The sequence below is a fragment of the Tribolium castaneum genome, chromosome 1 (assembly GCF_031307605.1).
Source record: "Tribolium castaneum strain GA2 chromosome 1, icTriCast1.1, whole genome shotgun sequence".
Classification (NCBI taxonomy): Eukaryota; Metazoa; Arthropoda; class Insecta; order Coleoptera; family Tenebrionidae; genus Tribolium; species Tribolium castaneum.
Genome location: NC_087394.1, coordinates 35,820,288 through 35,836,537, shown reverse-complemented (window position 1 = coordinate 35,836,537; position 16,250 = coordinate 35,820,288). Strand labels below are relative to the sequence as shown.

Below are 16,250 nucleotides of genomic sequence, written 5' to 3'. Positions count from 1 at the left end.
ACTATGGATGATTTAATTAATAGCAGACATATTTTAGATGAATTTTTAGAACAATATCCTCCAGTTGCGAGAAATGCAATAGAAGCAGTTTTAGAGAAAACCAGTGATCAGACATTTGGTCCTAGATATAATTCAAAAGAGAATAAACTATTTATGGGTAAACATGAATTAATAATCAGTCAAAATGGTGATTTAATTTTAGATAATGAATCATTTCCTGGTACTCCTGGTTTATACAGACTAATATTTTTTAAAAACCCTGAAGATAAATACACTCAAATTACAAAAGAGGATCGGTCAGCATACAAAAAAATACTTGAAATTTCTAATACACATAGAAAAAATAATGATCCCACAAAACAACTAAAAGGTCATAGAGGTGTAAAATATACTCAAATTGTGCAACCAATGTTTACTTCATTTCCTAAATCTCCGTTTATTGGTGAAGGATTATTCACTAATAAACGTGTAGAATATGTTTACTGGGATGACATAAATGAATTAGTGTCACGTCTAGCATTATTACATGCAGCGACAAAAGCGGGTAACAATTCCCATCTGAATGAAATTTTATCAATAGAAGAAGAATTAAAGGAATGTGGTGTAATATATTAGGCTTAAGTTTTTTTCTGGTTAATCCTCAGTGTTGAAATGCCCATTGATCTATTCGGACGTAAAGTGTTATCAGCATCAAGTGCATTTTTTAAATCTACACCATCACCTTTTGTTTTCACTGCTGATGGTGACCTTGATTTAAAACATCATAGAATCTGTAACATTAATGATCCAACAGAAGACAAAGATTGTGCGAATAAGGTATATATTGATTTAGTAAGTAAACAAATATACCAAAAGATGGAAGGAGTAATAGCTGCTTTAACGGATTTAAATAATAATGTTCATAAAGCAGATGCTATATGGATGGATAAATTTAATCAGTTAAACTTAACCATGAATGTTAAGTACAAAATACTTGATGAAAAAATTGATAATATAATTGCTACAATTCCTCACACGATTGAATCAGAATTGCATAACAAACATTTAAGTATAAATTATGAAATCGATAACAAGTGGAAAAAATTTATGAATAATTCAAATGAGATAACCAGACGAATAAAAAAACTTGAAGAACGCTTTGAAGGAATCGATAGTATTAAGATAAAACCAGAAACCATTTCCAAACGTTCTAAAGCAGGTGATACAGATCAACTTGAAAATGTACCTATATCAAAGAAAAGGAAAGTAACAGATTCATATGAAAATAGTGAAAGATAGAACCCATGCCTCATAATAAAAACAAGTGTCCTCCAGGTCAAATGTCAGATCGTCATGGAAATTGTAGAGAAGTGTACCGTAAATAAGCAATGGTTCGACTAAAGCAAGTTAGTGATGTAAAGCAAAAATTGGTAAACGAGATATTTAAACCTGCACGCAGGAATTTTAAACGAAGACGTACTATAATTAAAGGATTGGATGATTTATGGCAAGTAGATTTAGCAGAAATGCAAAATTTATCTTATCATAATAATGGATTTAAATATATTTTAGTCGTAATCGACTGTTTTTCTAAATTTTTATGGACCAGACCACTGAAATCGAAATCAGCTAATGAGGTTAGCAGAGCTATGGAATCAATACTGAAGAATGAAAAAGAACGAATACCAAAGAATTTACAGTCAGATCAAGGAAAGGAATTTTATAATACCACTTTTCAGGATTTGATGAGACGTTATAATATTAATCACTATAGTACGTACAGCGTTAAAAAAGCAGCAATTGCTGAACGAGTTATACGTACTTTAAAATCCAAAATTTATCGATATTTTACGTTATTTGCGACACATAAATGGATAAATAAATTGCAAGAGATAACCAAAAATTATAATACTACAATACATCGAACAACAGGAAGGAAACCCACAGAGATAAACGCTTCGAATCAAGGAGACATAACAGCATATGATCATCTAAAGATTGTTGATAAAAACAGAAAAAAATTTAAAGTCGGAGATTTCGTAAGAATTAGCAAAGAAAAGATGTTATTTGAAAAAGGATATACACCCAATTGGTCAACGGAAATTTTTAAAATCAGTAAGATTAATCTAACCAATCCTGTAACATTTCTGCTAGAAGATAAAGAAGGTCAACCAATCAAAGGAGCTTTTTATATTTGGGAATTATCAAAAACTCAATATCCTGACGTCTATTTAGTTGAGAAAGTGATTCGACGTAAAGGAACTAAATTATTTGTGAAATGGTTAGGTTTACCAGATAATCAGAATAGTTGGATTGAAATGAAAGATATTACCTAATAAATAAGAAATATATATACGATATAATTATTTAACGTCTAATTTAGTTCCATTTAAGATGGCAACGAGTGTAGAACCTGTTATAAAAAAAGTGCTGCATTTTGAAAAAACCATAAGCGATATTCGATTACTAATGAAACTGGAACTACTGAAATTAGGACCGTGCCAGTTGATGGATATATTTCATAAATTACCGGAAACATATCAACAAGATCATGATATAAAGCTGAATCTACCATGTTTACAACATTATTATAACAGTTTTGACGAAGATCAGTTTGATGGTCCTCCTTCATCAATAAATAATTGTGTTTCGTGTATTTTAGATGATACAGGAAGCCAACAACAACAACAACAACAACAACAACAACAACAACAACCCACTGCGTTTCAAGTGTAATGCCTCTTTTGAACTCATCACTCATCTTGTTTGTTACTCTTATACAAAATGTGTTGTACGTGCAAAAACCGTTAGATGTTGTAGATATGTACATCGTCTTCACTAGTGAAAGTCCTAACAACACAAGATGGTCTCCTCTCTGGAAAAGTTTATTTTTCAACGATGTTGATTACCAATGGAAGAAGATGAATCTGGGTTATTTGAGCAATACTGCAATAGAAATATTTAAATATGAAAATGTTTCTATAGCAAACTCTGTAATATATTTTAAATTAAGACTAGTTTTTACCAATAGTAATTATATTGATACTGACTGGAAGAGACTTATACTTAATGATCATGATGTAGTTTCAATAAAAAATTGTTTTAATCATGTTCCTACCTTTTTAGCAATGTTTGGAATTGTTTGTACATGTTGGATCGTTTTTATGATGTTCATAGCGTTAGGTTTGGCTTAAAAACTGCAATTAAAAATTTATTTAGGTGTATGACTTTGTTAGTTTAAGTATGTAGTTTGTTTTATGTCTAATAAAAAATAATATTCATTCTGATTATTTTTGTTATCATATTTCCTGTCTAACGTTTTTTTCCTTAAAAACGTTAAATTTTTATCAGTTATATTTTGAATTTTTTGAATTTTTACGTAAGGAACCACAATATCCGGTTGCAAAGTTTATGGAATATAAAATCATATCGCATCAATGATTAATTCATTTCTACTTCGACTGTCCGTGTATGAAAGTAATCATGTTCAAGTGCTCTCAATGCGATAACAAGTTTACTCGCAAAGATGCTTTAACACGTCATGTAAAAAAACATAGTAAGTAAATACATTTTACGTTATAGAAATTGTTTTAATTAAGAGCATTTTTAAGGTGATAAATTATCTAAACTCACTTGCACCGGATGTAAAACGTCATTTACGAGATTTGATAACTATAGGCGTCATATTACAAATTCATCATTGTGTTCAATGGATTCGGATGATATGACTCCTAAAAAAGCCCGCCTGACAACTAGAACACCTTTACAAGGTATTTTTGTAAATATTCTTTATATTATTATTATTATAACTTGTTTTTGTTTTTAGAAGTTACTACTAACGCTCCATCATGTTCATTTCATCAATTTTGTGAAATATGCAATAGTCACTACAGAGGATCCAGATTAAACCATTTACGTTCTTTAAAACATAAAAGTGTCATCTCCGCCAAAATTAATGATGATGATGATTTCGTTGAAGAATATCAAGTTGCCTTCAAATCAAGAATTACCTCATACCGATTGAAAAATTCACAACTAGATGACTTGGAAGTGTGCAATTTTTTTGAAAGAAATCAAGATAAACTTATCACTTTAATAACTAGAAAACTGAGAGAATTTAACCAACTTAAAATTAATTTCGAACTTTTTGCTAAATATATTTTACCTTCTAAAGACATTATCGAAATCAAATCATTCAACACTAAAAATATCATCATTTCAATATCGACAAATATTAAGGTAGAACTGGAAGAAATATGTGGCGTCATAAAAAACAAAATGAGTGAATTCTTGGAAAAAGATAGTGGTAAGTAATATCAATTTTATTTATAAACATATTATTGTATTAAATTTTTTAGGTTGGATTTTAATGGAAATTTTGTTTTTGGAACTTAATATCAACAAATTCAATCCACTACGTGCATCAACATATATACCATTACCGAAGGACATAGCGAAGCGGAGAGCGGTTATCAATATTCATAATGATGATAATGAATGTTTCAAATGGTCTGTTTTGGCACACCTTCATTCAACTGAAGTAAATGTTAATCGACATCGAGTTGATGCTTATCGTGAGTTTGAAGAGGAATTAGATTTTACAGATATTTCATTTCCGGTTAAATTAACTGATATTTTTAAATTTGAAGCACTTAATAATATTAGTGTAAATGTCTATGGAACAGAGCAGCGTTTTGATCATGAAAAAGGTAAATGGGTATCAGATATTATAGGTCCCTTTTATTTAACTTCTAAGAAACGAGACATTCATGTAAATTTATTACTTATCGTAGACGATGAAAGAATGATCAAACATTACTGTCTGATAAGCAACATTTCTCGATTAATAAGTTCACAACTTTCCAAACATAATCATGCTAAATTTATATGTAACGGTTGTCTATTATTTTTTTCGAGTGAACAAAAATTAGTTAAACATCGTAAGTATGCTTGTAATGAAGTTGTCACTACATTACCAACTTCTGATCTGATTATAAATAAATTTGGTAAAGAAGTGCCTGGTAATGAATTAACATTTCAAAATTTTGATAAATCTCTTAAAGTTCCTTTTGTATTTTATTTCGATTTTGAATCTATTTTAAAACCTTTACGCAATGATAATTCAGCCGATAATATCCGTACAATTGTTACACATTTACATGAACCATATAGTTTCGGATATTACATAAAATGTGCATATAATGATAATTTATCAATTTATCGGACTTATCGAGGAAAAGATGCTCCTAAAATTTTTGTGAAATGGTTGCAAGATGATGTAAATAGACTTTATCACGATCACCTCAAACATATCGTACCACTTGAAATGACTCCGTTAGATGAATTGGTTTTTCAAATATCTACCCATTGTCATTTATGTAAAGAACCTTTCAAAACAGATTACGGAAGTCTAAATTGTGATAGAGTTCGTAATCATTGTCACTTAACAGGTGAATTTTTAGGACCTGCACATTCTATTTGTAATTTAAATTATAAGATTCCAAAATATATCCCTGTTTTTTGTCATAATTTAACTAATTATGATAGTCATTTATTTATTAAAGCTTTAGCAACAGAAAAGACCATCATTAATTGCATTGCTCAAACTAAAGAAAAGTATATTACATTTTCAAAAAAAATTTTAGTTGATAAGGTCATGAACACGACTACAAATACAGTTGACAATATTTTTATAACGCTTAGATTCGTAGATTCGTTCCGTTTCCTTTCTTTTTCATTAGATAAATTATCTCAGACTTTAACTTCTAATGAATGTCTAACCATTCGGAAACACTTTCCGGACGATAACCAATTTAATTTGATAAGACAAAAAGGTGTTTTTCCATATTCATATTTGGATTGTTTTAATAAGTTAGATGATACCAGTTTACCATTGATTCAACAATTTTATGATAATCTTAATAAAACTGATATCAGTGAACATGATTATGAGCGAGCACAGGAAGTCTGGAATCTATTTGATTGCAAAACGTTAGGTGATTATTCCGACATTTATTTAAAGTCTGATGTTTTGTTACTAACAGACATTTTTGAAAATTTCAGAAAGGTTTGTCTCAAAATTTATGAACTAGATCCAGCTCATTACTTAACAGCACCTTCATTAGGCTGGGATGCTATGTTAAAAATGACTGGAATTAAATTCGAATTGTTAACTGATATAGACATGGTACATTTCTTTCGAAAATCTATTAGAGGAGGACTTTGTCAATGTTCAAAACGTAAAGCAGTAGCAAATAATAAGTTTTTATCAAATCATGATCCTTCTAAACCAACTTCTTTTATAATGTACCTTGATGCAACCAACTTGTATGGAGCAGCAATGTCTGAATATTTACCTTATAGCGGTTTTCGATGGGAAGATCCTAATGAATTCAATGATAACCTAATTCTCAATTTGACAGATAACGCTGATGTAGGTTATATATTCGAAGTTGATTTAGAATATCCTTCTGAATTACATAATCTTCACAACGATTTACCATTTTGTCCTGAAAAATTTATTCCTCCCTCTAGTAAAACTGAGAAACTTTGCGCAACCTTGAACAATAAAGTACACTATGTTTTACATTATCGAAATTTAAGACAAGCTATACAAGGTGGTTTAAAATTAATTAATATTCACCGTGTTTTAAGTTTTAATCAATCACCATGGTTGAAAACATATATTGATTTAAATACAGAAATGCGTAACAAATCAAAAAACGCGTTAGAAAAAGATGTATTTAAATTAATGAATAATTCAGTTTTTGGTAAAACCATGGAATCAATTGATAAAAGAGTAAACGTGAAATTGGTAACATCATGGAATAATATAGGTAGAAAACCAGGTGCTGAAAGTTTAATTGCACGACCAAATTTTAAAAATTCATCTATCTTTACACCAAATTTTGTAGCTATTCAATTAGAGAACGAAAAAGTTTTCTACAATAAACCTCTGTATGTAGGTTTTACTATTCTAGATATCAGTAAAACTATTATGTATGATTTTTATTATAATTTCATAAAACTTAAATACGGTAACAATGCAACGCTTTTGTATACCGATACTGATAGTTTAGTAATTGAAATTTTTTGTGAAAATATTTATGATGATATTAAATCTAATATAGAGCGTTTTGATACTTCAAATTATAAAGCAGAAAATATTCATGGAATACCTGTATCGTCTTCTGTCATCGGGAAGATGAAAGATGAATATAAAGGACGTGTAATATCAGAATTTTTAGGAACAGGTGCTAAAGCATATTGTGTGGATGTTGAAGGTGAATTATCTAAAAAAGCTAAGGGTATTAAACACAATGTAATTACAAGTGAATTACATAAAATTGACTACCAAAACGCAGTTACTGTTCCAAACACTGAAATTATTAAAGAAATGAATATCTTTCGTTCGAAGCTTCATAACATTTACACAGAATTAAAGAAAAAAATTGCTTTATCTTTCAAAGATGATAAACGTTACATCTTAAACAATTCTGAAGGTAGAACATTATCTTGGGGTCATAAAAATATTCTTCCTCAAACTCAGGAATAATATTTAATTTGTATTGTAGTTATTGTATTATAATGTTTATGTATTATAATATGTATGTATGTATGTACTTATATTTAGATGTAATAAACAATTAAAGTAATTTATTGTTTTTATTATTATCCATTAACCAAATAGCTTATGTGAATTTGTTTCAGGTTTCCAAAATAGACAGCACTATCCACTCTACCTACCTGAGGTTCGACTCCCCATGGAAGGAACAACAACAACAACAACTTTTTTTGCATTATATTTTAAACAAATAACAAAATAAACTTGGTGCGCAACAGACAAGTTAGGCAAACAACATTACAAAAATAAAAAACTACATATACTAGGTTTTTTTTCCTTATCGATAAAATAATGACTTTCCTTTATTAGTTATTAGTGACAAGCGCGATGATTTTCTGATATTTTGCTTAACTCAATACAGCATGTATTGTATATATACTTCATGTATTCACAATTGCACATTTCAAAAATCATATATTCAAAATTTCACAACCCCAAAAACCAAAAATTTCACAACCCCAAAAAGCTACTACTACTACTACTACTACTACTTGTTTTCTTGGTTGCATATTCGCAAACGGGCGGGGGGTGTGTTTAAAAAAAAAAATGGAGGCCAGCGCCATCTTTGATTGACGGCTGCGCTGACGGCAGCGCCATCTAGCGAAAAGTTTGCAGACCGTGGCGCCATCTAACGTGAGAATTTAGGCGGAATTTGTGACGACATCGGCGCTACCAACATTACACCCAATATTAATTTTTAAATAAATTAAAATTTTGGCGCCATTTTTTTTAACAAACAAACATGGCCGACTAATTTCAAATATTAATTTTGAAATAATTTAAATTTGGCGCCAATTTACCATTAAACAAAAATGACCGCCGCCGACTTTCAAACTTCCAAGATGGCGACGATTATTATTATTATTATTATTATTATACTACATAAATATATTTGCATCATCACAAATGGCGTCAGTCGGCCGCAGGCCGGCTGACCAGCTGGTCGCAGGCCAGCGAGCTGCGATTACGCGCTTGCGTCTGCGGCTGACTGACACAATTTTCACACATGCGCAGTAGAGGGAGGTGGAGGTGGTTTTTGAACCGGCTATCTCTATCTACTCATACTATCTACTTTTTCAGAAAATAATATTTATAAGCATTGCAATATTTCAATACATAAAAAATTGATTTTCAAAGATTGATATGGAAATTTTTTTGTGCCTTACCTACTTATCATTTTATTGTTCATCAGATTATTATTAAAATTGGCACGATAAAAGAGTACTAAAAGACAATTTTCGGTTCAACGTAATTCAAAGTTTTGTCAAAATTATATAAATTTTTGGTGATAGATATCTGCAGAGAATTTGGATAAAATTTTATGAAAATCTATCGGTTCTTATAGTATTTACGTAAAAGCCAAGAAAAAAACACATAAAAAAATCTGCCAAAATCCAAGAATAAACTATAATATTTTTTTCACAGACTAATTTATCTACTTTCGGTTCACTTTGATAAAAACCATTGTGGTGCAAATGACTAAACTGTTACCATGACAACTCATATAAAAGTTAATGCCAAGAGTATGCTATTTGCACCACAATGGTTTTTATGAAAGTGAACCGAATATACCTTATTATAATAATTAGGAAATTTGATCACTTACTTACTATTGTTAATATTGTACAAAAGCAAAGGGTCAAAAATCATGCTTATAATAATAATAATTAACGTTTAATTAGTGCAAAAAGACATTACAATCTTGTACACACGTCCCGAAAAATATATGGAATAATAAGTACAGGATGCTCAAAAATCTGGAGCTACAAAGTTATTTTATCAATGACAAGTTATTTACAAGTTATTCATCTCACTTTCTAAAAAATAACTGGTGATCAACTAATTTTGTTCTAAAATGTCTTTTTAATGACGGAAGATGGGAAGAAAGCCATAACAAATAAAGCAAATAGAGAAAAAAAACCCGATTTTGGAAAATTGAATTAGTTTTTTCAAATTGTAGGTCTCTTAAAAAACTGCTAAGTTTCTAGTTAATTTTTATTAATAATTAAGGTAAGATAGATAAATTAGGATCATATTATAAATTACAAATTTGTGTCCGTCTGTTATTTTTAGCTTCAAAAAAAAATTACTGCATTATTGACAATTGTTAACATTTAATAAAAATTGTCAAAAAAAAAATTCTTAGATAAATTAGAATCACTGCCATTCCATGATTGTTACTGAAAAAAATATGTGTAGAACTTCCAAAAATAATAAAATTAAGTGTGTTTTTTTGTAAGTAGTGCCAACAATTTTGCATATTTGGGTGCGTACAATAGATGTAGATTTTTACGATTTTCTGCAATTGCTCTCAATTATAAAACGTTTAAACCAAAAAACACAACTCCAGTTTATCACTTGAAAACTAATTAAACCGAGGTGTTAATAACTAAACATGTCAATAAATTTCTTTAAAATTCCGTAAACATTTCATTCTTTCTTCTAATAATATAATAGGTTGTCGTAAGTGTCGTCACCTCTCACACGTCTGGGAACACAGAAGTCAAGTATTTGACAACGCGTTGATTTTTTAATTACCCCAAAAACAGAAAAATTTTAATAGACCTGTCACCACACTAGTTCATATGCGTGACCCCATGACATCAGAAATAGACCCGTAAGAACACCTGGAAGCTATCTCATTGTTTGGCACACTTTAAACTTTACAACTTTCTTCCTTCCTGTGTCTAGTAGTGTTTAAAAAAAAATTTAAATAAAAATCGAATCGGCAAAAATGCAAACCAAAGTACAACGAAAAAAGCCAACATCACATCGAACTTTACCCATTATTTAGGCAAAACTGTCAAACCGGAAGTTCCAAGCAATCGATCAGAAGTGAACACAAACTAAATGTTTATTTAGAGCTAATCAAGTATTTAACAATCGAATGAGTGGTCCGCCATGTACTTTGCCACGAGCTTACACATGCATTGCCTGGCCCTCTAGCGACGTTTTCCGGGACTCCGGCCATCCCTTCGTCGGGGCGGAGCCCGGATCGGGCGTCGCGACGCCACGCCTTTGACGACGACGCCGACGCCGCCACCGCTCGATCAGTACGACTCAAATAGGGCCATCAGCACGCGAACTGCTGAGATAACATTTTTTCCCATATGCTGGCGGCGACTTTTTGCTCTTTTTGGCTCGCTTTCTGATGCGGATATTCAGTCATGTTTGCCCGGTATTGAAGAAACGGAGCTTCGGTTATTCGTTTGGCTTTAGGGAGTAGGATTTATACACTTACAGCACAAAGACTTTCGGATAAAGGTTTAGGAAAATGCACGGTTGGATAGTCAATAATGACACGAGGATTCAGATCATTTTATTTAACTGATTTTCGGGGCACAATATAAACACTAAACGAAAAAGAAAACATAATAAAGTTTAATAAAGCTCTTTGCTGAATTGCTTAATCAGTAAAAATGTCTGAATAGAAATACGGTTAAGAAACGCCAATACCTTTAAGTTATCTGTAAAAATGTGCAATTTTGAAAACCAGGCTTCTAGTTTTTGTTAAATAAAGATTACTGATTAAAATTCTTGTTTTAGAAGACACTTGTGCTTTTTTAGTTTGAATTAAAAAAAAATTAAATAGAAGGAAGAAAAATAAAGACTTTACTGTCAACCGTTTACAGTTCACAAAAAAGTAAAATTTTTCTTATCTTTAAGAGATTATCTCCGATGTAAAGTAATTTCTACTTTTTTCGAAAATTGGAGAATATGTCCTGCATTACATTTAAGTTTTAAAAGATACAATAAAACACAACTAATTGAGTAAAATAAACTTAAAATATTTAATCTATCGTTACGGTTAAAGTGCTATATTATCTACCCAAAAGAGTTGATAAAAAAATATTTTAACGTCTGCTATAGAAAAAAATATATTTAAATGAGCATTAAGCTGTGCAGTTTTTTTTATTCATCTAAGAACAGTTTTTTTTATCAGTTATCGATCTGGTCAACTGCAATCAATTTTATTGGTTGCATATTTATAGAAATTTAGGAATAACCCCCTACTGAGTCACCCTGTATACGGGTGAGTGCGAATTCGTTCATACTCTATGAATTGGAGTATCTTCAGACTATTAAATTTGTAAAAAAAAATGTAGAAATGCGACGTTGACGGTTGTATAGTTTTGAAACAGCTTATACATTAAAAAAAATCGAGCGTGCATTGCAAAAAATGTCGCAAAAAGTTGTGTTATCGCTGGTGCGCTGTACGACGTGCAGATTAGTTGTTGTTAGTTTGATGAAGAATCAAACAAATCCTGAAATAATGGATATAGTCCTGTGCTACGGAAATGCATATGGTGTTGCTTCAAGAGTTCACGCAGAAAATGTCCCCGGCGCGACCTGTTTTGTACTTTGCGAGAATGTGAATAAGAGCCTCGAAAATCTAGAAACTGTAGAAGACAATCCCTCAACAGTTGGCTCGGCAACTTCATATTTTTCAGAACACGTCGAAGGGCACAGGCGCGTGTTAGAGATCAGGGCAGACGTTTGACAATTTTTTAATGTAAGTAGAAACAGTAAGCTACGAATTGTTTTTTTGGAGTTGTTGCCTAAATTGTTTTTTCACTAGTTTTCATTTATTTCAAGTGTTTTTACATTATTCCATTCAACGTCGTATAGTAGCACCTTTCTTTTTGATAAGTTTGTAATTTTTTTTATAGAAATAAAATTCAACAATTTTAAAAGTGGCACTAAAAGTAAGATTAAACTTGTAACTTGAATTTTTTATGTGTATTTGGACTTACAGGTACAAAGTGACACAAAAGATTGGTTTGTGGATACTAAAAAAATGCTGAAATATTTTACCTACAATTTCTAGAACGAGTTATCGGTTTCATAATTTTTACATACACACAAATAACATCATCTAAACTTAAACAACAATGGCACAAATCGGGGGTTAGTCTTTAAAAAAAATTGTAGTTCTTAATTTTTTTAGCTTTTTCTCTCAGGATTACAGGCACGCAGAGAAGTAAAAGATAAACGCAACTATAAAAAAATTATAAAGATCTGTTTGTGTTCCTGTGATGCTAATACAAATTTTGGTTTTAATTTAGAAAATCTGCCAAAATTTTAAATTTAGGAGTAGGCAATTTACAGCACTTCGGTGTATAACTGGTTGCCTAAGTAACTTCAAAAAATTGCAAAAATGTTGAGTTTATTTCGGACCTGGATTACAGAAATACAGCGGTGAAAAATCGGAAAGACCTTTTGTTCCTGTGATTTTAGTACAAATTTTTCAAAATTATTTTTTTTATGCTTCTCCATAAGCACGAAACCGTTAAAGCGCTAATGCTAATAACAGCAAAAGATTCTAAACCTTAAAATGGATTTCGTACTAGAACTAAATTACAGAAATACAAGAAGATAAACTACTCTAAAGATTTTTGCGTTCCTGTGATTCTAACATACATTTTTTTAAATTAATTTTAAATTATTTTTTTTAAACTTTCGTATAGTTGGTTACTTGTACAACTTGTCAAAAATTGCAAAATATTAGAAATAAAATTCTTATCGATGATTTATAAAAAAAGAAGTAATTTTAGTAATAGTTACTGAGGTATTAAGGGGGTAAAGAAGTTTTTTTGGCCTGAAGCCTTATTTCTGGCCTGAGGCGCAGCCGTAGTGTCATAACAGCAAGTTACGCCTGCCATGCCTACAAAAATTTATGCACAAATTGAATTTTTAATTCAAATCTTAAAGTTTCAGTTGCTGAAACTGCCAGTCGAAATGAGTTTAAACAAATTTTTGTCAAGTGAAGAAAATTTGATGACTAGCGAAGCCGAAATTAACGGAGTGGCTTAAGACAGCAAGAATCTCTGGCTTGGTGTATGAAAAATCCAAATTTATTTACGAGAAAATTTACTGTGAGTACAGGAAACATTTTTAATGTTTTATTATTGCCCTTGGGCATTGAACATGCCGTAAGGCCATAACGAAACATTTATGTTTAGGTAAAGGTGGCCATAATGGTCTGATTATGATATATCTGTTCACAAAATTATTTATACAAGAACAAGTAAAGATTTTTTTAAGAAACTTAAAATTTTAAAATGGTTTTAAAAGATTTACAGATTACTGTAATCTTTTGTTTTGTAGAAATACGCATAGTAAATTTTATAGGGTTCTATAAACTCGTATTTCAATATTTAACGCTTAGAGGTCACTATTGTTGTGGACTGCGACATCTAGGTGTAGAATTTAAAAATATAATTTTACAGGAATCTACAAAATGTATTGTGTCATCTGCTTTTTTCTCAGTAAATTACAGTAACCTGTAATTTTTTTAGAATTTTTAATTTTTGGAAAATTTAAAATTAAAATGTGTATTAAGGTCATAGGAACACAAATAAGTTTTTGACTAGTCAAAAATACATTTTGTTTTTATTTAATATAAACTTCAGTGTAGGGTATAATTGGTTGCCTATATAACCTGTCAATATTTGCATCATTATATGCATTGAAAAATACCCCTAGAAGGTCTTTAGTTTTAAAGATCTTCTTGCGTTCTTGTGTTTTTAATACACTTTTTGGTTTTAAATGTTTGTTTGTTTTAGGTCTTGAATTGTTGTAATTAAATAACGGTTAGCACAAGGCGAATAAAAAAAATACAGGCAGATAGAGCATCAAATTCTCAATAATCGGAGATAAAAATAGTGCAAAAATTATATCCTAAACTTTATTTAAAAAAATTTCAAAGTTTTACCAATTTGCAGTCTGCCCCATATTTTTCAAAACGCTGCGAATACGGTTACAGATACAAGAAAAATGTTCAAAGGAAAGTTGTAGAGAATTAAATTTCCTTTAAAAAAGTCCGCGAGACCATATCCCTATCTTCAACCATTTAGGCCCCAAAGTCATTCAAAGACGCTCAAGCGATGGATTTCCGTCATTTTACCGATGGTCAAGTATTGGAAAATTAATTTATACCTAAACCGTTGAAGAGAGACATATCGTGTCGCGGACTTTTTTGTAGAAAATTTAATTCTCTACAACCTCGTTCCTTTCATTTTTTTGTATCTTCAACCGTATTCGCTGCGTTTGCAAATTGATAATTCTAAGCGATAATTTTTTGGGCACCGTCGCCTATTTATCAAAACGCTGCGAATACGGTTGAAGATACAAAAAAATCAAAGGTACGACGTTGTAGAGAATTAAATTTGCTACAAAAAAGTCCGCGACACCATATTTCCATCTTCAACGGTTTGGGTATAAATTCACTTTCCCCGACTTGACCACCTGTAAAATGGTGGAAATCCGTCGCTTGAGCATCTTTGAACGTCTTTAAAACCTAAACCGTTGAAGATAAAGATATGGTCTCGCTGACTTTTTTGAAGCAAATTTAATTCTCTACAACTTTCTTCTGAACATTTTTCTTGTATCTTTAACCGTATTCGCAGCGTTTTGAAAAATACGGAACGAAGCGCAAATTTTAAATCTTAAATAATTTTTTTCTCATGTTTCTCATGAAAATTTTGGTCCTCAGTTTTTCTCACTCTGTTGAGAATGCAAAGCTCAACATTTCTGCATTTTTTTTCCAAGTAATTAGTGAACTGGTTGAATTTTAATTAATTTAAAACGATTTGACACCGAGACGGTATAACGCTGGAAGCGCCCTCATTTTACTCTGATGTACTATTTTTTTTGGGTGCGATTTTGTATCTAGTTTCGTCTCCTAACTTATAGTCCTTCGTAGACAACAAAAAAAATAATAAAAGCAAGTTTTAATAAATGAGGTCTTGAAAAAACGAAATCAATTTTTTTTAAGGAAGAAAATTATTCCAGAAATTATTAAGACACAAGTATAAATACTGAATATTAAAATACTAAAATTTTGCCAAAAATGCCGTGGGAAAGGTGTTAAAAATGATTACCAAATAAATTTTGCATACCCCAACTGTATTCAACTATTATACGCACATAAATATCTGAACACTCCATTATGGATTTTCATTTAGAGATCGCTATTAAAACTTTAATGTTATCGTAAACATGTTCGGTTTGTGTCTTAATTATCAAATTCAACACCCCAATATTCGACTATGCCTTCATGATAATTCTTGGATTCAGAATATTTACAGAATTAATAAAAATAAGTGCAAAACATTCCCCGTTTTCATTCCGACTTATTTTTACAGCATCTCCTCTTTCACGACAGCTTATACCGTTTATAGGTATGTGTCTATCGAGGAGAATCATCGGCACGACCATCAATCCTGAATTTGTTTTCGACTCATGAGCCTTTGGCGAATCAACAGGACATTGCTGTTCGATATTACTGTAAGTCATGAATAGATGGAAGAGTCCCAAAACCGAGAAATATTTTGAGAATATTTGGCAGCACTCAGTTGCTCGTCAATCTTCGTGGGTCCTCAATCTCTATGGCCACTCGAGATCTCACCAGTTCAGATTTAAGAACAACTGCATTCTCAATAAAAAAAGCGGCGATAGGAATCGAACTCAAAACCTTGTAATTATCTGTCTAACTCTTTACTATCTGAGCTATTTATGTCTTGTCCATTATAATTTCTAATCAGCTACAATAATACATCAAATTGCGCAATATTACGAAATTTAAAAAAAAAGTTGGATCCGCGGGGGTTCGAACCCGAGACCCCTTGGAGTGAAAGCAAACATC

At 31.0% G+C, this 16,250-nt stretch overlaps 1 protein-coding gene and 1 long non-coding RNA gene across 3 annotated transcripts in view; one reads left to right on the top strand and one right to left on the bottom strand.

Annotated features, from left to right (window-relative positions):
• LOC655506 (uncharacterized protein) overlaps positions 1–10,556 on the bottom strand; it is a 28,689-nt gene extending 18,133 nt beyond the window's left edge. For both annotated transcript variants that reach the window (XM_064358771.1, XM_064358772.1), the window contains exon 1: positions 10,387–10,556. In XM_064358771.1, the coding sequence (XP_064214841.1) occupies positions 10,387–10,390 (4 nt within the window). In that variant the 5' untranslated portion in view covers positions 10,391–10,556. The remainder of the gene's footprint in view (positions 1–10,386) is intronic.
• On the top strand, positions 1,242–7,868 carry LOC135265876 (uncharacterized). Its single transcript, XR_010333735.1, has 5 exons — positions 1,242–2,743; positions 2,800–3,535; positions 3,591–3,749; positions 3,806–4,285; positions 4,338–7,868. It is a non-coding gene; the product is annotated as an uncharacterized LOC135265876 (long non-coding RNA).
• Positions 10,557–16,250: the final 5,694 nt, after the last annotated feature.